The sequence below is a fragment of the Oculina patagonica genome, chromosome 14 (genome assembly GCF_052425735.1).
Source record: "Oculina patagonica isolate OP01 chromosome 14, crgOcupat, whole genome shotgun sequence".
In the NCBI taxonomy this organism is placed as follows: Eukaryota; Metazoa; Cnidaria; class Anthozoa; order Scleractinia; family Oculinidae; genus Oculina; species Oculina patagonica.
The window spans coordinates 12837846-12861356 of NC_135771.1; the positions used below are offsets into that span (position 1 = coordinate 12837846).

Here is a 23511-nt window from a genome sequence, read left to right on the forward strand (position 1 = left end):
AGTGTCATCATTCAATTCGCTATGATAAGGTTGCTAATCAAGATCTTTTAAACCCAAAATTAAGACATTTACGGAAAACTGGGTAAGCTTTGTACGCAAAATAGATTTCCACGAGTTTTGTTTCGGGTTCGCCGCTTGTAACGTTTTCTCGTAAAATCTGACACATCACGTGTCAAACTCGTAAACAAGGTCAAGGCTTTGAAAACCAAAAGTAGTGTTTCATCAAGTTGTTTTTTTTTTCGTTTGGCCTCTGTGTGATGAATGGCTACTACAGGATACATTGACTCATGTTCCACTTTTATCGCTGAACTCTTTGGTTTGTTCCATCTCTCAGATTTACAAAGACGGTAACAAACTTGCTGTTGATGGGTTGAATCTCAATCTGTATCAAGGCCAAATCACGTCGTTTCTTGGTCACAATGGTGCTGGTAAAACCACCACAATGTCTGTATTAACTGGCCTGTTTCCTCCAACATCTGGTACCGCCATCATTAACGGACATGATATCCGAAAGGATATCGATTTGGTCCGAAAAAGCCTCGGAATCTGCCCGCAGTACAATGTGCTGTTTGGTAATCTGACTGTGAGCGAGCATTTGTGGTTCTATGCCTCTCTGAAGGGAATGGCCAAGTCTGATATCCCGGATGAAATTGAGAGGTAACTGTAGCTATTGTTGTTGTTGATGTTTCCTTTGTTCAGTACTCGCAGGCTGTCTTGGTAGACTGGCAATAAAACAACATTTATAACAACACAAACAACAGCTAAGCAGTGTCATCACTAGCAACAACCGCAAAAGCGGTAGCAATAATAACAACAACAGTAGCGGCAACGACAGCAACAGCAGCAAAAACAACAACTGTATCAACGACAACAACAATAATAATAACAACAAAAATAGCTTCAGCAACAACAGTACAAACAGCAATAACAACCCGAACGGGCAACAACAACAACAGAACTGATTAACTACACTGAAGAAAAAAGGCTGTTTCCAAGTTGCCTTTTGCCTTAGTTTCAAATCGATTCCTCGTGCGAGACCATTCAAATAAAAATGCCTTTGACTTGCATTGGTAGGACATGCAGGTGGAACACGTTTCTATATATATGGTTTCACCCTGACACAATGACGCGTTTTGACAAAGAGGCACGAGGTAACTTGAAAATGGCCTAATGTAATTTTTCTAAAAAGCCTTTCGGCTGCGATGTATACACGCAAATACTCCCGCATTTCATATCGGTGTAGTTAAATCTAGACTATTTCCTGTTCACTTAGATTCTTGAAGGATGTTGGCCTTGAGAACAAGCGTGATGAATTAGCTTCCTGTCTCTCTGGAGGCATGAAGCGAAAGCTCTCTGTAGCCTTGGCATTTGTAGCAGGCTCCAAAGTTGTCATCCTTGACGAGCCCACAGCTGGCGTGGACCCATTTGCACGGAGAGGAATCTGGGACCTGCTTCTCTACTACAAGTCTGGTACGAACTTTCTTGCAGTGCATGTTTGTGTGTTATTTGCATTTGACGATCGCTGAGGCATTTGTGATAATTTCTTTTTAAGTTATGTAATGTTTAATAAATGAGCAGCAGTGTTTTATCAAGTTTAAAACACGAGGCGCAGCCGAGTGTTTTAGACTTGATAAAACACGAACTGCGAATTTATTGAACGGCTTAAAAATCTTCTGATGTAGATCAACTCATTCTTGCACTAATATTTAGATTTGGGGTTCTGGTGGCCTAGCAAATTGGACGTAAAGTTTAGCCGTGTCTTTATCAGATATAAAGACACTCATTAAACATTAATTTCTTTTGTATTTTCTTTATAAATTACTAATGAGTTTTTTTAATGAATTGTTCGTGTAAAAAACGGGAATGATGGTTGGGAGAAATTATATTCATTTGACAGTTTCACAAAGTAAATATTATCTAGAGTATCCTTTCTTTCTATACACTGTATCTCACCCATCAATAAACGTCTCCTAGCGGTTCTAGACAAAATTTTTCACATTTGCACCTAATCATACGGCGTGGCTCCCATGATTCTGTCTCACAGTGGTACAGCTTCTAACCAGTGTGCAGAAGGTCATGGGTTCGACTCTTCAAGTCCAGTTTTGGCCCTCTCTCTGTCACGCGACGTCGAGCGTTGAGCGACATCGTGGCGTTGCGTCACGCTTCTCAAAATCGTCTCCCCCTTTCAATTTCTTTAACATTTGATTTCGTATCCCTACTTCATTTGATGGGACTATGTCACGGTTTTTAACAGATTTTTGAACTGTTAAATTTTATATTTGTCTCGCAGGAAACCTAAAAATAATGGTCCATTTTTATTAAAAATTGCTTTATTAGTGCCCTGAAACTGTTAACGAGCGTCTTTGGCTGCGGATGGCTAGGATGGAAATGGATTGCAATTTGAAAACGTCAGCCAAAGTGTTCAAGTTGTTTCCGCGCGCATTAAAAAAAACGATATTTATAGCCGAAGTTTGATTTCTATCCCCAAATGCAGGTTACATCTTGTTCAACGACAATGAATTTCATGGGTTAAGTTGACTCCTGCCAATAATTTCAGAACAGTTTATACCAGAAATCCCCGTGACATAGTTGTTGTTACTTTACTGCAGGCCGCACAGTGTTATTATCCACTCATCACATGGATGAAGCTGATATCCTGGGAGACAGAATCGCCATTATCTCACAAGGAAAGCTTCAGTGCTGTGGCTCGTCTTTGTTCCTCAAGGGACATTATGGCAATGGGTATTACGTGACACTCACTAAAAAGGCGCCCGAAGAGAGGCCCAGTACAGCTCGTACCTTAAAAGATGTTAATTTTGGACCCCAGATTGCTTCGGCGGCTTCAATGGGAAGCTCCCTCGACGAAGGTAACATAATGAAAAAAAGAAAAAAGTGCAATAATTGAATTCACTCCTCGGATACGACAGAAAACGAGTGAACCTTCACCCCCCCCCCCCCCCCACCACCACCTCACTCACCAATTACTCGAGTTAACTCCTTACAAATTGTGTTGATTGTGAAACTTTTTAATTTCATGACTACGCTTTGCACACCTACATACATACATACATACATACATACATACATACATACATACATACATACATACATACATACATACATACATACATACATACATACATACATACATACATACATACATACATACATACATACATACATGCATACATACATACATACATACATACATACATACATACATACATACATACATACATACATACATACATACATACATACATACATACATACATACATACATACATACATACATACATACATACATACATACATACATACATACATACATACATACATACATACATACATACATACATACATACATACATACATACATACATACATACATACATACATACATACATACATACATACATACATACATACATACATACATACATACATACATACATACATACATACATACATACATACATACATACATACATACATACATACATACATACATACATACATACATACATACATACATACATACATACATACATACATACATACATACATACATACATACATACATACATACATACATACATACATACATACATACATACATACATACATACATACATACATACATACATACATACATACATACATACATACATACATACATACATACATACATACATACATACATACATACATACATACATACATACATACATACATACATACATACATACATACATACATACATACATACATACTTTATTTGAAAACAAAGGTCTATAAAGATGGCAGCCTAGGGCTGATGTGGACCTTTAAAACTTAATTACAGATAAAAAATAGAAAATAACTTATACAGATTCTTTATATTCTTTTAAAATTTCATGACATTACTAAAAATATACATAACATGATTATTTAAAATTACCTAGAATACAAATACACATGCATAATAAAATTAAAAATATAATATAGAGTTTAAAAATACACAAAATCTTCTAAGTTTTTATTATTATTAGTACATGTTCCTTTAATAAAACTTACATTGTCTATCGCTTTACATTTCTTTATGGCAGCTTTAAATTGATTTATATTTACAGATTTTCTGATATTTTCATTTAGACTGTTCCAGACTACTGGCCCTCTAAAAATTAAAGATTGTTTGCCAAATTCAGTGTTCATTTGTCTCATTCTAAGCGAATTTCCCCTCCTGCTTGATTTGGTAACCTCAAAGTTGGTAACCTCTTCATTTTGGTTTAAGTTGTACATAGTAAATGAAAGGTCGTCTAAATAAAGTCGTTTTCTTCCTCATTGGAACATTGATCTTTACTGAATTTCAAAAGCGGAAAGGGGCCTTTCAAAAACTTGGTAATAAAAAATAAAATTAAAATGTTCAGTTTGGCTCAAAAGTGACCCAATATATCGGGAACGAGGACGAATTAAAGCATTATAGCGTAGCAAACAGAATATTTGTACCTGAAAGCGCTGACGTTTTCTGTTCTTCATATACATTGCCTGTTGTGACAAAGAAATATACAGCTAATTCGAGAAAGGTTGTCGGAAAAAAGCACAAAAGTGCACGCGACAAGACCGAAAGATGGTCTGGGTATTCACTTGAATTTTGCATATTGGCCTAGAGGAAATGTACAATTTTGAATTTTTGCACGTGACGATTTTGTTTTTCCTCTAAGGAGGCCTTTTTCTGTAGCTTTACTTTTACTGTCGCATGTCTTTGTGTTTTAAATTCTTCTAAAATTCAGGGGGCTAAAAGTACCTTGTTCCCATATGTCTATTTAAGAGAAATAAAACGTGCAAATTCGCGTTTGCCATCTTATTAGTATTCAGCACGTGCAGTGGCTCTCCACTTCTATCTATTCTACCTTTCAGTCTTGTTGCGTGCACTTTGGTGCTTTTTTTTTTCCCAACAATCTTTCTCGAATAAGCTGTATACGTTTAGCCGAGGGATGAAAGGGCCAACAGTAACTTAAATCTGTATTAAACGCGTTTAAAAAATTTCAACGCACTTTGACTAGTGTATGTGTTTTCTTTTCAGGTGTAGGTATGGACTCACTTGATGCCTCAGAACAAGAGAGCCTCAACTCCATGCCAGGCACCTCGTCCTCAGACCCCACTCTGCAGGACACCGAAGTATATTGCAGTGAGCCCGCGGTCACTTCGTTCATTAAGTCTTACATCCGAAGCGCACAGTTGGTCGAGAATGTTGGGTCGGAGTTAACGTATGTGCTGCCTGCTGAGATGGCCCGAGAGGGACGCTTTCAGGATATGTTCGAGGAGTTGGATAAAAGCCTGGATAAACTGCATATTGGTAGTTATGGAGTGTCGGACACAACTCTTGAAGAGGTACGATTTATCAAGTCATCTTTATGATGTTAAAATATTGTCTTTATTTAGAAGGAAACTAAAAAATAATAGTTAAAGAAGATGAAAAAAAAAAAACACCAAAGAGGGAATAATAAACCAAAAAGGAACAAAGATTGTTAAAATTGAGAAAGATTAAAGAAAATTACGAATGACAAACTTGAAACTTTGAGTGTAGTTTTTTGAGGTTTTTTAAAGTATCGTAAGGTAATGCGATTATTACCCACAATACCAAAACACGCTGTAATTGTATTTTAACGTTATCAAAAAACTACAAAAGACAAAGAACACAAAAGTTGCCATTTGGATACATAATATTAACTTGTCAACAAGCTAAAACGGACACCGTCGGGACCCGATCCAAGTGGCCGTCTTAGGGAGGTGTCCGTCTTGTAGGGGGTTTAGTTACAGTAAGATAACTGAAAAACGGCAAGGATGGGACCAACACCAGATGTCCGTCTTATAGAGGTGTCCGTTAAGAGAGAGGACTGTATGTGGTTTTTTTGCTTCACAAGTCCGAGATTCACCAGCATCTCACTTCTGTTGGCTTGATGTTTTTTTATTTGCAGGTTTTCTTAAAAGTTGCTGAAGAGGCGGGCGCGGAAGAGGAAGGTATAATTACAAAATAAGCTTTTGTTTACTCTTCAAGTTTGAAAGAGTTTGTAGCCTATTTGTCATGTTAATAAAATTTTTTCTGGAAATACTTTTTACTCGTTACATGTATCTCATCAGTTTTATTTTTGTGTTTTTTTGACCGCATTCCTTTCCTTTCTTTTTTTTGACGCGTTTTTTTTCCATAATATCACCAGACATGCTTGCTGCCGAGATGCCGAAACGCCGACCCAGTTTCCGCACCCAATTGAGTCGCAGTTCAAGAATAAGCGACAGCTTTACTGACAGAGATCAGCTACTAGCAGACACTAGTCAAGAAACCAACGACGGTAAGACATAAGTGGACCACATTCACACTTCATTTACAAACTAGTACCCAGTCGTCTCTCATGAGAAAAATGTAGGGTGCGAGGGATGGTCGGACTACTTCCCATCATCCCCTGCGTCTTACAGTTTTTCTCATAAGGGAAAACCTGGGACGAGTTAGCTTTATTTTTGCCATTGACTGTTTTTTTTTTGCGTCACAAAATTGTACTGATCATGAGTTGACTTGAATGGCTTAATTTTATTGAGATGTTTAAAACTCTTTCACTTTTTTGCCGTAAAAAACTGTTTATTCTCACACACTGAATGCTATTTGTCTACCACACAAGAACGCAACATAACATAACATAAACTTTATTTTCTTTCGAATTTGAGAGTAGCACTTTATTCACAAGAACTTTTTAATCATCACTGGAATATTCAAAGTTAATGATAAGGAGTTCGTTTTGAATGTCGTTGATGGCAACATTTCTTGAACTTCTTGTAAAGCTGGTATGAATTATTTTAGAGCAAGGTCGCTTAATTGATAAGCAAAACATGTTTTCATTTCTTGTAGATGAAGAATTGGCAGATGTGTCAGCAGTATTTGAAAGCACAGATGGAGGATATGATAACGACAGTAAACTGGGAGGCATCAGGCTTCTAAAGGGCCAGTTCTGGGCACTGCTTGTCAAACGATTCCATCATCTCAGACGAAACAGGAAGGCTTTCCTCTCACAGGTTAATAATTATTAGCGATTTTTAGTTAATGAATGATTAAGTGTTGCCACTCTAGATATTTGGGTGACTTGTTTACAAACTAAACTGCGACAGCTCTTAGGGATCGTTTCAAGCAGATGCGATTAAGTTGCAGGGTTGCCACAGTTCAGGGAAAAATAAAATTCTTCAAGGGCAGAGAATTTTATTACGAGTTAGGAAAAATTTGACATTTTAAAGAAAAGTCAGAGAAACTTGAAATTATATCACCGCTAAATGTAATTACATTGAAGTTTGGAAGAAATGTTTCAGGTCAACGTGATCTGTTTCCTTTTGGAAATGGAGGCTGGAGGCTGCAACTATATGTGACATTTTGCATTTTTTGGTCAGGGAAACTGTTTGAGTTTTATCAGGGAAAAGTCAAGAAAACGTTAGGGAATTTTAAAAACTGATGTCTGTGGCAACCATGACATAGTGTGTAGAAGAAACCTTGTTGCCCACCTAACAAATTGTAAAGACCGTTATACCGAGTTCACACGAACCTTAAAAGTCTTTGTATTTGAAAACTAAAATTCAAGGTTTAAAGTCCCATGGCTGTGCCTCTGTTTTACTTCACAGATTCTGTTACCTGCTATCTTCGTGTGTCTGGCCATGATCGTGTCACAGATCAGACCATTCAGTGAAATGCCAGCTCTTGAACTCAACACGAACATGTTCCTTGATGTTGACCCTCATGAACATTATGTTCCTTTTGCTGATGATGGTGTTCGGCGATCTGTGATGACTCAAGATATGACGGACTCGTTAGTACAGTACCCTGGAGTCGGTAAGCAAATCAACTACTTATAATTGTTTCTCGATTTTTGGAACCCTCAATTTCTCGTTCCTTTCGACAACTCGAACCAAAAGTTGTTTCCCTTGGATTTGCTAGCTCAGTCAAACACTGCACAATTAACCTCGATTTCTTTAACTCTCTGAAACCAATTTTGCTTCCAAGAATTGGAAATTCATGAAGTTAGGATAGATTTCCTTTTACCATACGAATACCGGGTTTGTTGTTTAAAAACACGCCTTGATGGAAGAGTATGTATTACATGTATGAATAGGTCATTTCCGAGTTACCCTTTGCCTCTGTTTCAAAACGAGTCTACGTGCGAAACTATTCAAATGAAAATAAGCTTGATTTGCATGAAAATTGACCTTGTGGAATGACGTGTGGAAAGAAGAACTCAGAAAAAATTCTGAGTTCACAGATGGGACTTAAGTCGGACACTCTAACCGCTGAGCTACTGAGAACTCTATTGGTGGTCATTTGTGGGTGAGACAACGACTGCATGGCGCATTCATATTGTGTCAATGGATGTAGGTGAAACTCATGTTCATCTGAAATGTTTCGCACGTAGACTCGTTTTGAAACAGAGGCAAAGGGTTACTCGGAAATGGCCTATTTGACACCATGTATAAATAAAATTTACCTGCCTATCCGGGTGTCTATTTGAAGGAGCCGCAACGTTGAAGAACATCGTTAACCATTTATATCTTTATTAACAAAGAAGCAGGCAAAGCTATGTATTGTACTACTAACAGGAATTGTAGAACACGAGAGAAACTTAGAAACGATTTGATAAAATACGGTTTTTAGGCAATCAGATCGTGTGCCGAATTCAGTCTACATTACAACTAGCGATGTAAATAAGCCTTTTTGCATGTCTGTTAAATATTATCCGTATTTCATTCTGACATTATAGGAACACATTGTTTGGAAAATTCCTGCAAAAATAAATCAATTAAGTTCACCAAAGCTCCTAAAGAACCCGTCAGTACCGTGCAATGCGACTGTCAATCAACTGGAACCGCTGTGTGTCCCGCGGACGCAGGTCGCCCCAGGCCCTCGCAGTGGCAATCGTTCACGGGCGACAAACTACAGAACTTGAGTGGGCGCAATTTGACCGACTATCTGCTCAAGACGTATGGACAGTTTATCAGAAAGAGGTAGGTCATTTGTGGTGTTTAGTTTAGAAGAACATGTCAATATTGACATTCTAAGGCCTGCCGGATATTGTTCATATGTTGTGTTTGCAAACTCTCCACACTTTGCGAGACCAGGGCTGGGTTATTAGGGTTATTAATACCAACCCAGGATTATTAGTTGACCTATACAATTTCTCTTGTGTAAAAGTGTTAAAATTGCTAGTGGTTTGTGGAATTTGAGATAAGTCGACGTAAAAACTGGAGGAAAGAAAATATATAATAATGGAATGATGTGTGAAGAGAATGAACTCAGAAAAAATTCTGAGTTCACAGATGGGACTTGAACCCACGACCTTCCGTACACTAGTCGGACGCTCTAACCGCTGAGCTACTGAGAACTCTAATGGTGAGCAGTGGCCATTTGTGGGTGACACAACGACTGCATCGCGCAATCATACTATGTCAATGAACACACATATTTAACTGCATCACGCAGTCCATAGTACTCTCAGAGTAAATAAATAACAAAGAAAACATAAACAGAAAACCTCGCTAAAAATGAAAAATCAAACTTAACGCTAATCCAGGTTTAGTTTAATTATCCTTTGAACTACCTGGCCCATAAGGATAAACAAGATGTTTTTAAAGCCTTTGGCCAATCCATTATGGCAAACTGTCAATCACCTACCAAAGAGTACACAACTCACAAACAAGCGTAATCAAAGAGGAGTGGTGCAAGGGGGGAGAAGAAGGAGGTCCCTTTCATCCACCTCTCCCCCTCCCCGCAACTTTGACCGTCTTTTTGGGTCACTTCAGGTTTCTCCCGTTTTTCTGCAACTGATACAGAAACAAACGAATTAAAAAACTGCTTACGATGTTGCAACTGTCACAGTGATTGCTTCATGTAAATTACTTCGTCATGTCTATTTAAAAAGACGTAAATTTGCCTCTGTGTTACGTTCTAGGTATGGAGGTGTAACCTTTGGTGACAACTTCAAGAATCTGCCAAGATCATTCACTCAAAGAAATGTAACGCCCATCATGGGACTTATCAAGGAACACAATGCAAAGGTATAGACCTATGATGCTTCATGGTTTTCAGGTTGAATATGTTTCCAGCCTACATTAATCTGCTTCAATCTGAAGACAACACAATGACAAAAAAGTAATTTAAATCCACTCAAAGGAAGTCCAGTAAATTGTTATGTTTAGGTTGAAACAGATTAGCCTAGCTTGGAAACATATGTAACCTGACGGATTTGGATTTATTTCGCTCGGTAAAAATGTGTGAACGGTTTTGATCAGTCAGTGGTAAAAGTCCGGGGTATAAGTGTGGAAGGTTATAGGTTTGACTCCTGTTGGGAGAACTCGACTAATTAACGTCTTTCTCAGATTTACGATTGCCGTTCATCTTCGTTTAATAAAAGAACAGTCGCAGCGTCATCTATTTTTTGCGAAAAATCAAGAAGTTGTTAGTCTCCAAGCGATTGTCACGCAACGGTCCTCCCCACAAACTAATGATTTGATTACGTAGAATACTGGTATTCGAGAAATGACAGCCAGGGACGCATTAGGGAGAATGGCTTGATGTAGCGTTTGTTGATAGTGTTCCATGAGCTTATATCACTGTATTTTTTTTTATTTCAGGCCTGGTACAACACCAAAGGCTATCACTCTGCTCCAACTTTCTTAAACATACTGAACAATGTGATCCTCAGAAGCAAGGCCGCTGAAAAAGGATTAAATGCATCCCAGTTTGGTAAGTCATTGACGATTTGGTTGTGAATCTTAGCGTTATTTTTTGTGTCACGGGTAACATATCTTGTCGATTTGGCGATGTTAAAAACAAGCTTTAAATTAAAGGAAATCTTAACATAATAGTGAACTAAGGAAGAAAAACACCAAACAGATAGTAATGGGCCAATAGGAAACGAAGATGGTTAAACTGGTGAAGATTTAGACGGATTTCGAACAGCGAACTTAAACAAATGCAGCCCGGAAGAAGTAGCTTATGGTAATGCGTGACCAGTCGACCTCATCACCTGATAAAGTCCTCAAAATGTCACGATCAACATTCCTAGTGACTACGATAATGCGCTGTCATTATTATTGTTAAGTTGAAACCTTTGAGCTAAATTTAATGCTAATATGATTCGTTTTTGTTATTTTTGCAGGCATCACCACGCTTAACCATCCAATGAACTATACCAAAGAACAGCTCAGTGACGAGACTTTGTAAGTTAGATTTTTCAATAGTTACGTAACACAACAAGATAGCTTCTTCTTTAGGGGGGCATAATAGGTGAATCTGAATGTCATGGCACTAGAGTTAAGGGGGAAATGAAATAGTAAAAATGTTAACCCCTACCACGAAATATACAACGAGAGAGAGCATTTAGGGTTGATAGAAATCTAGTTTGGCATCCATATGTTACTTACTTTCTAACATTAAAATTTATATTCAATCTTCATTTTTCTCCTTTTTAATGATAACATAAAAAAGTTCCTTTAAATTCGAGACTTCCCACTACAAACCTATGACGACATTTTTAGAACCTCTTACATTCTCGCTAGCTATTTTTTTTTCTCCTACACGAGCGAAAGGGTGACTCTGGGGAAACGTGATTTGATTGGCTAGATTTTTAACGTTGGAAAATTTAAAATCTAGCTGATCAGAATCCCTCACTAACATTTTATTAAAAAAATTAAATTAAATTTTCATATTAATTCGGAATGAAATCTCTAAGCGATTATGGTGCATGCAAAACATGACATGGCATTCAATTATGCTTACCGTGTGCTTTTGCTTTTCAGTTTCAACCGTGTTATAGACGTGCTGGTAGCTATCTGTGTGGTGTTCGCTCTGTCATTTGTTCCAGCTAGTTTTGTCGTTTACTTGGTCAATGAACGAGACTGCAAAGCCAAGCATCTACACCTGGTCAGCGGTGTCCGCCCGTACGTCTACTGGTTGTCAACGTATGTCTGGGACTTGGTGAGTACGGGCTGAGATATGACTGCCAATTGCGGACCTCTTTCCATCGTTTCTTTAAGAGAGTTCTTAAGAGGCTTGTCGCGGATTTTGACAGATATATGAAAGCCAACATTTTTATTTATGTCGTAAGAAACCTAAAACTAGTGGTTCATTTTCTTAAAAAAAAAAAAAACTATATATCAGAGCTCTGAAAATGTTAACAAGCGTCTTTGGCTGCAGATGGCTCGGATGGAAATAAATTTCAACTTGAAAAATTGGGGCTGAAGCTTGGAAGCTGTTTCAACGCGTCTTCATAAAATCTAAATTTAAAGCCGAAGTTTGATTTCTATCCACAAATTAAGCTTATATCGTCCTTAACATGTTCAAAGATAATGTTTTTCATGAATTAAGTTGTTTTCCGCTTATTTCAGGACAGTTCCCATGACTCAACTCCCATGACGTAGCTCATTTAATTGAAGTTCACTCTCTTAGAGGATTGTTTGCTGAAGTTTTTCATTTTCTTCTCTACAGGCCAACTATATTATTCCAGCAATGTGTTGTCTTATAATTTTCTTGGCGTTTGGTGAAGATGCTTACACTTCATCTATGAACTTCCCACCGACATTCCTTCTCCTTATTCTGTATGGGTAAGTTAGAATTATCTTGTACAGCATAGTAAACAGTAGCACATGAACGTACTGTTCAATAGCTTTCATGGAAATCGTCACAAACAGTACCACATGAAAGTACTGCTCAATAGCTTTCGTTTGAATGGCCGCACACTAGGGTTTTATCCAGACTTAAAAGTTTGAACCACCCTCTGCAGCATGTTAAACAGTGCATCATAAAAGGACTGTTTTTCAGCTTTTATCTGAATGGTCACACACTAAGGTTTCATCGGCAGCGTTAAATGCTAGAAACACCTCGTGCAGAATAATAAACAGTACCATATGAAAGTACTACTCAAAAGCTTTTATTTGAATGGCCACACACTAGGGTTTGATCGGCTGACTTCAAAGTAACAACCACCTTGTGTAGCATTCAACAGTACCACATGAAAGTACTGGTCAATAGGTTTTAATTGAGTGGTCACAAACTAGGGTTTTATTCACAGTCTTAAAAGTTTATACCACCTTGCACAGTATAATAAACAGTACTACATGAAAGTGTTGGTCAAAACCTTAAATTGAATGGTCACACACTAGGGTTTCATCCACAGTTTTAAAAGTTTGAACCACCTTGTGCAGCATTATAAACAGTACAACATGAAAGTACTGCTCAATAGCTCTTGTTTAAATGGTCACAAACTAGGGTTTCGACTACACACTTAATCTTAAAAAGATATTATTTGACTCATTTTTTTGTGCTTTATTACCTTACAGATGGGCCATCACTCCGCTTATGTACTGGGCATCGTTCATATTTAGCGAGTCGAGCACAGCTTATATCGTGCTGATATGTGTCAATTTATTTATCGGCATCAACACCACACTTGCTACATTCATCTTGGAGTTCTTCACTGACGATAAGGTAGGAGACTGGGTACCATTAGACCTTTAGATCGGAGAGTAAGGGAAGTGATTACAAGTTTTCAGTGAAAGTTCGGTTTTGACTTTGCGCAACATAAAACAGTTTTTAATGATTGTGGCATTTGGAAGTGATTTGGTTTTGCTTCATTACGTTCAGTCTGTGATTAAAAAAAAAAAAAAACTTGTGCCACGTACCCAACCAATCAAACGCGAAGGCCAAAACAATCACGTCTTGGTCGCGGGCGTTTTCCCGCGCTTGGTGCCGGTCACGTGTGTTTGCATTGTGTTCTGAATGTTCATTGTGCTAGTGATTGACATTTGTTTGTTACCGCGTACCAAGCTTAACACATTGTTACTTTCGAAAAATGGTAATAATCGTTTTATTTTTCTAGTGAAGAGATAATTTTCCAGCGAGTTAGAAATAAACCAATTTACTGAATTTGTAGAGGTGATAAATTAAAGTTATACCCTTGACATTTTTTGCAGGAACTTATTGCGGTAAACGACATGCTGAAGCGAATTTTCCTGATTTTCCCAAACTACTGCCTGGGACGAGGATTGATCGATCTTGCCAAGAATCAGTTTATGGACGTCTTTGAGAGATTTGGTGAGTGTTGATTTTTTTTTCAACTCGAGAACCGTAATAATTTGATTCAAGGGTGGGGGGTAACCCTCCGATGGACAAGCATCCCACTCAGTTGGGAGTAGAAATACGCCTAGTCGCTTCATGCTACTGAAACTGGGACAAGCTCCGGCCTGATGGGCCACTAGTCTGGAATGCAGACCGTTTTCCTACCAACCCCTTCTAGTAAGCATCCCCGAATAAACATGCGCCTCTATAAGTCTTTTTTAAGGTGATATTAGTTATAACCGACAATCCATGCTCAAGTACGCGCCTCAGTAATAATAAGTACTACTCATTTTATTTATGAGCGTGTTTGTTTGTCTGTTTTTTGTCAGGACAACACTTGGTGAGAGATCCATTCAGTTGGGACATCACGGGTCGTAACATCCTCATGTTGATCGTTCAAGGATTTCTGTTCTTCTTCATCACTGTCTTGATCGAGTACCGCTTCTTCCTGCCACAGAGGTGGGTTTTTTTGTCATTTTGTTAATACTACGAAAATGAACTTTATTGTTTATCATTCTAGCGTAGAGCCGTTTTCTTTTGAGTATCGTGTACCCAAAACCAAAGTAATCACTCTGGCCAATCACAAAGGAGACAGACAATCCAGTGGACCAATCAAAACTCGAAGCAATTACATGTAGCAGGCGCGAAGCGCGGGAAATCGTGTATAACCGAATCACGATTGGTTTTTGTTTCACTTCTGATTGGTTGAGAAAGTGGCGGGAGCCAATCACTATAAGCGTAGTAATGCAAAACCAAAGCAAAGCAAAATGCTTTCGACACTCGAGTGAAAACTGCTCTAATGAATAATCCGGCTTTTGTTTACTAATTTATGTAATTACTTTGTATGGTTTTCTATGATGTCTTATTCTATTTCTTTTTTCTCTATTAGACGAGTGCAAGTTTCACTTAAACCAATTAAGGAAGATGAAGATGTCGAAAGAGAACGACAGCGCATTGAAAGAGGAGGAGGAACAAACGACATCTTACGACTAAACAATCTGACCAAGGTGGGAGGCATGGGAGGCATCACAAAGTGTCCTCATAGATAAAACTTCCCCAAAACACACAGAATTCTCTCAAATTTGAAGTAAAATGAATTCACCCAGTCAAACATGAAGTACTTGTTAAACAATACTTTCGTTCGATTGGACGTAAGTGTTATGTTGACTATAAAAACTTAAACGAATCTACGCGAATTAGGTGACTGTTTTTAACATCAACTCGGAAGAAAAGTGTCGAAACAGGTTGAGCTCTGGTCTTTTTTCTAAGCAATTTGTTTTTGCTGGCTATTTATGACTGTCTTCTGCGCAACACTGGCGTATTTTCTAACGCGTTTTCACATATCATTTCTGTTATTAGTTTTGTCCTGGTAATCATGTGTCACTGACTGAATACTATGTAATCTCATTTCGTTATTACGTAGGTGTACAAATCAAGAAACAGGCAAAACGTGGCGGTGAATCGTCTTTGTATTGGAGTTCCTAAAGGCGAGGTAAGATTTCTATTTCTCATTTGTTAACTATTCTGTGGTCTTTGGTTAACTTTCGGTTTTTGGTCTTTGCTGGTCAATCTCCTTACCGAAAGACCCTGGGAACGAGATTGATTCGAACGGAGAGACCCTTGGAGCGAGGTTGACTCGAATCCAGACCATTGTCCTTTGCGTTATGTTCTTAGGCAAGATGGCGAGCAAAGGATATAGGGATGGCTGACAAAATGTTTAATGGAGGGGGAGAGGGGGGGGGATTGACTTGTATACTACCCACCCAAGACGAAAAATGTTTGAGTTTTTGAAGTTTCGTTAACACACGTGCTTCTGTTTCAGTGCTTTGGCCTGTTGGGAGTAAATGGAGCCGGAAAAACAACCACATTCAAGATGTTGACAGGAGATATTTCGGTGTCTTCAGGGGTAGGCTTTGTGGATGGTTACAGGTAAATTTAAAGTTTTCAACTCCGTTTTACGACCTTTTCTAGCCATTTTTGTTTTGGGTCCTTAAGAATATTTAGTATCGCTGACATTTGCAAAATGAAACTTAGAGATACAACCGGTGTAAAGGGTGAAAACACATAACCAATGGAAAGTTAAAAGCGCGGGAAACTTGTCACTGGTGTAAGCGCGGGAAAACATGCAACTTAAGAAGAAGACATCAGACATTACCAGTGGAAAGCTAAAAGGGCGGGAAAACTTGTTCCTCCTGTATGCGCGGGAAAACACGAAACGGGCGTTCAAAAGGGCGGGAAACGTGGCACTGGTGGAAAGGGTGGACAAAATATGTAACTGGGGAAAATACGACAAAATGTGTAATCGGCGGAAAGGGCGCGAAAAGTTGTAGTCGGCGGAAAGGCGCAAAACGTGTTACCAGCGGAAAGCGCGTAAAAAGTCGCGTGAAAGCTTGTTCTTGTTGTTGTTTTCTCAGTTCTATTGGCCGTTCCGAGGTTGCGCAGGAAACTGGGGCGAGTTTCAAATTTTTAGTAATCGATAATCTGACACCACCATATGAAAGATCATGACGAGATTGGTCATTTGAACTCATATAAACTCTTAAAAATTTTTATCCGTTTTGTGACAGCTGTAAAATCCTGCCAAAGACCCATTATTTGAAAGAAACTAAGATGAAAATCACTTTGTTTGCCCATTTTAAAGAGTATCACAAAAATCATAATAAATTTAAGAGTTTATATGGTTTTGGGGGACGCTGTCTCAAAATAAGAGACGTTTGTATGGATTTTTAACCATGTTTCAAGGCCCATAACTTCGTCTCTGTTCATCCTAAAAGCGTCAAACTTGGTCAAATGACCACTCTCACCGGGTTCTTTCATGTGGTGGTGTCAGATTATCGATTACTTGAAATTTGAAACTCGCCCCAGTTTCCTGCGCAACCTCGGAACGGCCAATATTGTATACACACGCGCGCAATCATAATCCTCTCATTTGCTCTGTCAAAGGGCAGTCTGGCGCGAAACGTCCTCTGCTTAGACAAGTGTTTGATTAACGTTATTTTCTCCAACTAAATTTTCTGACCCTTTTAACCTTGCAATTCTAGTTATTATACACAACTTATTTGTATTATGATCAGTTGTTTCCACTTTTTTGTTCACTTTTTCAGTATTTTGACTGACATCCACAACGCCCATCAGTCCATGGGATACTGCCCTCAATTTGACGGGCTTGACGCCTTGCTAACTGCCGCTGAACACCTTCAGCTGTACGCACGGCTCAGGGGAGTACCTGAAAAAGACATCAAACAGGTTTGACAAGTTTGTAATTAGACTTAGACAGGAACGAAGCTTACCTAAGTGGCATCCTCCCTCTGAGATTTAGTCCGAGAAAAAGAAAGAAAAAATCGTTTCAAATTCAAAAGTCAAGTTCGTAGCCAACTTCGAAACCAAAGGAGTCCTTCGATGGGAAGAACTAAAAAACTTATCTGTTTGAGGTTTTTCAACATACAGTAAAAACCCGCGAGTAAGAACCTAGTTTTTTTCAGGTAAGCCTAAACAGGTTCTTAAATAAATGGTAGATAACACAAATTTAGGCTATTTAGATTCTTAACAGGTTCTTATTTTCTGAGGAAACTTTTAGTGATTTTCGGCCTATTATTTGTATGAAATTTGCATACCACACAAGTGTTTATGGAAAAATGAAGCACTAATCATTCAGAACATGACATTGTATGCATGAACAGTAAATCTTTGTCCAAACTTATTTTCCCAAAAGTGAACATTTTTAATCAATTTTAGAGAATGAGAATTTGTTTTCATATTTTAGGCTAAAAAGATTCTTATAAAAATGGAGTCTGATTTCAGGTTCTTAATTGTTAAGTTCTTACTTGCGGGTTTTTACTGTACTGATCAGCATTTTATTTCTCTTAACAATATCAATACATTGTCAAACAGACAGGTGACGAGACTAAAGAAAATCATCAGCTAAGCGTATTATCTTGTAGTCTCCTTAGCAGCCGTTGTTTCGGCCCACCACGCAACGCTCCCTCCCCCACCAGGTGTTAGTGGGGAGAAACGTTGCGTGACGAGCCTAGCAACGGCTGCAAAGAAGACTAATTATCTAGATGTGCCAACAAATTCTCCGAACTCGCATTAAGTGAAATGTAAGGATTCAGTAATGAGAAGCTTATAATAATCTTTGTTTACAGGTTGTGGACAGTCTCATTTCTCGTATGAATCTGACCGAGTACGCGAACAAATGTGCTGGAGGGTTTAGTGGAGGAAATAAGAGAAAACTGTCCACAGCTATCGCCTTAGTTGGCAATCCACCTATCATTTTCTTGGTAAGTCTTTTTTTTATTACAATTACTGTACCGTGGTTCATGGCAAGCTATCAAATCAAGAGGCAATCAAGAGCCGGGAGCTGGGTTTTAGTAATCCATTCTTGTGCCAAAACCCCATCGGCTACTCGAGTGACGCTGAGAACTAGAAGAAAGTGGACTTTTCTAGTATTTTTTCAAGTCGTTAGAAATCTTCCTTCGCCATCGAGATAGGTGGTAAAGCTTAATTTCTTTCAAGGAACTATAAACTGAAACATTTTGATCCGTTTCATGAGTTACCGGTGTGTTAGTTTGCGTTACGTTATGTTGCGCTACTTGTTTTTAATTGTCGAATCACGGAATTTTATTAGTCTAATAACCTTGTCTCCATTTTAGGACGAGCCTACCACTGGCATGGATCCAAAAGCTCGACGTTTCCTGTGGAATATCATTACTGGTATTGTAAAGGAAGGACGCACGGTGATCTTAACATCTCATAGGTAAGCCTGCGAATAAACGACTTTCGGCATGCAGTACAGTCAGGAAGACAAGTGTCGTTTGAATTGTTATAATCCAGTCAAATCATAGCGTAAGCACATTCGTGTCCTCCGAAAGTTGACACGCCAGCAAGGTGCCACGACGAAACATCGTGTTGCTTAGCAACTACGCTAAAAGCAACGCGGGTTCAGTAAATTTAAGATTAAGACTGTGAATGAAAGATGCTTATTCATCGTGGAGAGAAGCTTTTTATGTGTGATGCGTCTTGTCCAAAGAACGCAAACAATAATCACGTCGTTTATTCTCCTTACATCCCTGCTTGTTAAGCATGACGCAGTAAAGAGAATAACGTGAAAAACGTGAAACCGCGTACAACCTTAGGGACTTTAAGGACAAACTCAATGTTCCACTACTGGCGCGCACTAACTATTACAAAAATAGGAACAGCCTTCCTTAGAACAGTCTTCCCTAGAACAGTCTTCCTTAGATTACCTTACCTAACATATTTCATCACTTCTGCTTGGAGTAAGGGGTAATCAATCTGTAGTTCGTTTCAGTTACATAACTGATCGTTTTTTTTTTCATCTCCATTTTGTTTCAGCATGGAAGAGTGCGAGTCTCTCTGCAATCGTGTTGCCATCATGGTCAACGGACAATTTAAATGTCTCGGCAGTCCACAGCATCTTAAGAGCAAGTAAGTGTGGTTAAAACGTGATCAATGGAGCGCACTGTAACGCAATCGTCTTTATTATTGTGAACGTCACGCAAGTTTCCCCTCATAATCATGAGAGAATCTTCTCCTATCGTTGCCCCACTTATTAAAGGGGCAGTGCCACGAGAAGTCGTCTAAGTCTTTGTGTAAACCATGCCAGAATTATGAGAGTGCACTCATTGATCAACAAAAAAACCTTTGAACTACAAAAGAAAGGCATAAATTCCTTCTTCATGATGTGAACAAACCGTGATCAATGGTTTTAAGAAATTTTCTTCCAAATAAAACTATCCCCCCGACTTTTTCAAGTTTTAGGCCACTTTTTTTCCTACCAGTCCGTAGCCACACCACTTTCTTTCAATTTTTACGACAGGTACAGTACATTTAAGCAAGGCCAGGCCACTATTAGTGGATTTTCAATTAATACCAATACCCTTTTGAATTTTTCAAGTAACACTAAATGTTGGTGACACTGCTTTTTCGTACGCTGCTTGTTTAGGAAGGCCCCACTAAATCTCGTACGAGTTGTAACTTGCTCAGTTTTGCATTTCAGTGTTGTAGAGCTCTCGCGTTTAATTTTCGTTCAATTTGGAGGTCTTGACTCTCCACCGAGTGTCATTTTTTAACGCCTGCATTTCTGTGTTTCTAGGTTTGGAGATGGGTATACTGTGACGCTACGTATTGCTGGAGACAATCCTGATTTAGAAGCTGTATCAGAGTTTATTAAAAGCCTGTTTCCTGCAGCTGTTCTCAAGGTATTTATCGTTTCTCTTGTGTTACGTATTTTGACTCGCATTGTTACACTACCCATAAAAACATCCCAACTGACAGTGACTGTCCAACCTACTCTTGCTAACTTCCAACCTTCTGGCCGTTCAACCTATACCAACTGACCGACCAACCTTCCAAACTACTGACTGACCAACCGACTGACCTACTACATGCCGACTGACCACCAACCAACTGGCTGACGGACGTACCCACTGACTGACCCAGTCATCGACCTAGTGATCGACTCACCCACCGATTTACCTACATGCAAACCCATCAACCAGCCAACCAACCAACTGACCTAATGGCCAACTGACCGACTGGCCTTCCGACCTACCTACCTATAGACCTACCAACGACCGTCCAACCTTCTTACCGACCAGCCGACCAACTGACCTTCCAACCTTCCTTTCTACATGCCTACCGATCGACCCTGCAATCTTCTAACTGACTGACTAACTGACTGATTGACCGATCGACCTACTAACCGAAACCGACATACCTACCTACCAGTATTCCTAATAGCTCTTTACCTGCCCTTGTATTGTCAGCGCAGTATGCTGTTTCTCATTTGACTGACCTATTCTCGCTTTATTTTAGGACCAGCATCATAACCAGCTGCAATATCAGTTCCCATCTCAAGGCCTTTTGCTTTCCCAAGTGTTTGGTCATCTGGAAGCCAACCGCAAGATTTTCGACATTGAAGATTACTCAGTTTCGCAGACAACACTTGATCAGGTTTGTTGACAGTTTTATATTAAATTTTTGCCTTTTTCATATTGTATATTTTTTTTTTTATATATAAAATTTTTTATTTTTTTTTTTTTTTTTTATAATATTTTTTTTTTTTTTTTTTTTTTTTTTTTTTTTTTTTTATATTTTTTTTTTTTTTTTTTCTTGCGTGTGGTGGGTGACGTGAGAACAAAGCTGAACTAATAGCGGCTCATCAGGGGTGCGGTCCTGTGTGGTCCAATATAGCTCTCTCTTCAGATGAAGTGGTGAGTGAAAAATCAGACCGGGATATTAGCAGGATACCGTATAACTTTGATAACACCCTTCTCCCGATTGGAATAAACGATCAAGTTCTATTTTTTTCAGTGTTTTAGTGTGTAAGGACTGGGAAAATGTGTCTTCGTAAAAATGTAAAAAAGAACCGAGGCCAATATCGACGCCATCTTGACCGAACAAACTTGGTCAAGATACGCCCATTTATCCAACTGGGTAACCAATCAAAACGCAGGGTTTACCTCATCTTGCCCGCCTGCGGAGCCAGCGATATAATAAGGTGAAATTAACTGTAAAATTTGTCTCGTTTTAGGTGTTTATAAACTTTGCTAAAAATCAGACGGACGGTATGGGTGAAGACGATCTGTCGGCTCCCCCCGAGCTGGAGGAACAGCAGCTTGACGACGAAGAAGCAGGCCCTAGAGTGTCTTTTGTGCGAATGGCCGATTTTACTCCAGGCACTGTGGACGTCTGAGTCTTCTTACCTATTATATCAACCAATCAGATTACAAGATAGATCCGAGGGAGCGTTGGGCTCTAGTCAAATCGGGTATAAATAGGGGTGGGGTGGGAAGGGGTTTATGCCCCCATTTCCAGTGACCGTTATTTCATTTCTATTGGCAGTTGAGCTTGTAAATATTTGTACTTTATTTGAACCTAAGTAAGATTCCCCCGGTTTTCTTAATACAGTCAAACCTTGAAAAAGTGTTCGGTTTGAAGAGGTGGTGTTTGAATTACGCTGGGACCATGACTAAGCGACAAAGTGTCCCCTCACGGGTAGCGTCCGTTAGCGCATTTAAGACCCAAAATTTAATTTTTGGAAAGAAGAACGAACCTACCCTGGGACCTCAAGTTACCATGTTTTTCCCGCCAATTTTGCTTGCCTGAAGTCGCCTTTAATCGCCCAAAGCAACATCGTCTCAAGGTCCCAGGGTGGGCCTAAGAAAGCCGTTTCTGGAATTATTGTGTGATTTCCTGACCCTTGCTTTTTAACTTACACCAATAATCAACAAAAAAAAAACTTTTTCATGGTTTCTTTAGTTTATTTTTTTGCTTTTAGCATGAACCAATTTGCTGTCCTCTTTGCAAATCCTCTTCTCCAGCCGTTATCATGGGTCGTCACGCAACGCTTTGGGAGGTCACGCTACCCTTAGGTCGTCACGCAATGATTCTCCCGACGACCCAAATAACTTCTGTATGAGGACATTGTTAAAAATCAAAAACATGTGTAGTTTGTTTAAATTATATTTGACGAATGAAAAATATGCGTGTAGAGAGAAATCCGTGGATGTGACGACCAGTGAGAAAACGTGAGAAATTTTGACATAGTCACTGCGGTGAAACTCGTCAGCTTTTGAACGCTGGAAATATTTCTGGAATGTTGTTTTCATGAGCGAACTAGAAATACAGACTGCGAGAGCTAACAATCTGGAGATTTTTGTTAGTCACGAAACAACTTCCTTAGAAAACTATTTTTTGGTATAATTGTTTAAAGTTGTCTAGGTTTAACCATTTTTTTCAATGAATTATAACTTAGATGCCTATAAGTTAAACTTGGTATTTATTTTGGAAGAAAACAACAACCTATTAGCACTTTGTTTCGTTGGCTGTCTGGTTACAACATCATTAACCTTCCAGAAATATTTCCATCATTCAGATTTTGAAGGGATCACTGTAAAATGTACAGTTTTAGAAATAGTGCGTTAAATGTGCGCCTTATAAATTGTGCGCTGGCATGGAACGAGGTTGAGAAACAACCATTAATTTATCATAGTCTTATTTTTAATGAATTTAAATATTAGTACCCAGTACACACCGCTGTAGGAAATCACAGTGCGAAGCCTGGTAACTACAGTCTGGTACTGTAGTTGAATTTCGTCCGATTTCCTCAGCGAGTTAATCTGGCTAGTTATAGCACGGTCAAGACATTATTTTGTAAATTTTATTTTTAGTCCATGTTTATATTTGTTGTACTTTCTTTACCGTAACATTACCTTTTTCAAAGCATGCAACAGCACAATAAATTCTGAATAGAAAACAAAAATACACTGCTAAGAAGTTTTTTCTCTTGAAAGGCAAAATAAGGTTTTTGGAGTTTTCCAATAAACTGTTGAATGTAACTATAATGTGTTTTTCTTTTTAGT

At 38.7% G+C, this 23511-nt stretch overlaps 1 protein-coding gene and 1 long non-coding RNA gene across 2 annotated transcripts in view; one reads left to right on the top strand and one right to left on the bottom strand.

Moving 5' to 3' along the window:
* The window catches only part of LOC144637455 (phospholipid-transporting ATPase ABCA1-like), a 49859-nt gene extending 26372 nt beyond the window's left edge, over nucleotides 1-23487 (top strand). The window contains exons 23-49 of the mRNA XM_078496511.1: nucleotides 335-657; nucleotides 1274-1470; nucleotides 2610-2867; nucleotides 5066-5373; nucleotides 5961-6003; nucleotides 6201-6332; nucleotides 6884-7047; nucleotides 7642-7849; nucleotides 8772-9015; nucleotides 9960-10065; nucleotides 10642-10753; nucleotides 11169-11229; nucleotides 11809-11986; nucleotides 12497-12612; nucleotides 13348-13495; nucleotides 13981-14101; nucleotides 14455-14584; nucleotides 15015-15132; nucleotides 15549-15617; nucleotides 15948-16054; nucleotides 17230-17371; nucleotides 18271-18405; nucleotides 18778-18881; nucleotides 19481-19573; nucleotides 20241-20346; nucleotides 20963-21100; nucleotides 21681-23487. Of these exons, the coding sequence (XP_078352637.1) occupies nucleotides 335-657; nucleotides 1274-1470; nucleotides 2610-2867; nucleotides 5066-5373; nucleotides 5961-6003; nucleotides 6201-6332; nucleotides 6884-7047; nucleotides 7642-7849; nucleotides 8772-9015; nucleotides 9960-10065; nucleotides 10642-10753; nucleotides 11169-11229; nucleotides 11809-11986; nucleotides 12497-12612; nucleotides 13348-13495; nucleotides 13981-14101; nucleotides 14455-14584; nucleotides 15015-15132; nucleotides 15549-15617; nucleotides 15948-16054; nucleotides 17230-17371; nucleotides 18271-18405; nucleotides 18778-18881; nucleotides 19481-19573; nucleotides 20241-20346; nucleotides 20963-21100; nucleotides 21681-21842 (4023 nt within the window). The 3' untranslated portion in view covers nucleotides 21843-23487. The remainder of the gene's footprint in view (nucleotides 1-334; nucleotides 658-1273; nucleotides 1471-2609; nucleotides 2868-5065; nucleotides 5374-5960; nucleotides 6004-6200; nucleotides 6333-6883; nucleotides 7048-7641; nucleotides 7850-8771; nucleotides 9016-9959; nucleotides 10066-10641; nucleotides 10754-11168; nucleotides 11230-11808; nucleotides 11987-12496; nucleotides 12613-13347; nucleotides 13496-13980; nucleotides 14102-14454; nucleotides 14585-15014; nucleotides 15133-15548; nucleotides 15618-15947; nucleotides 16055-17229; nucleotides 17372-18270; nucleotides 18406-18777; nucleotides 18882-19480; nucleotides 19574-20240; nucleotides 20347-20962; nucleotides 21101-21680) is intronic.
* On the bottom strand, nucleotides 2831-4375 carry LOC144637493 (uncharacterized). Its single transcript, XR_013567731.1, has 3 exons — nucleotides 4255-4375; nucleotides 2975-3053; nucleotides 2831-2940 (listed from the first exon to the last, which is right to left on the bottom strand). It is a non-coding gene; the product is annotated as an uncharacterized LOC144637493 (long non-coding RNA).
* Nucleotides 23488-23511: the final 24 nt, after the last annotated feature.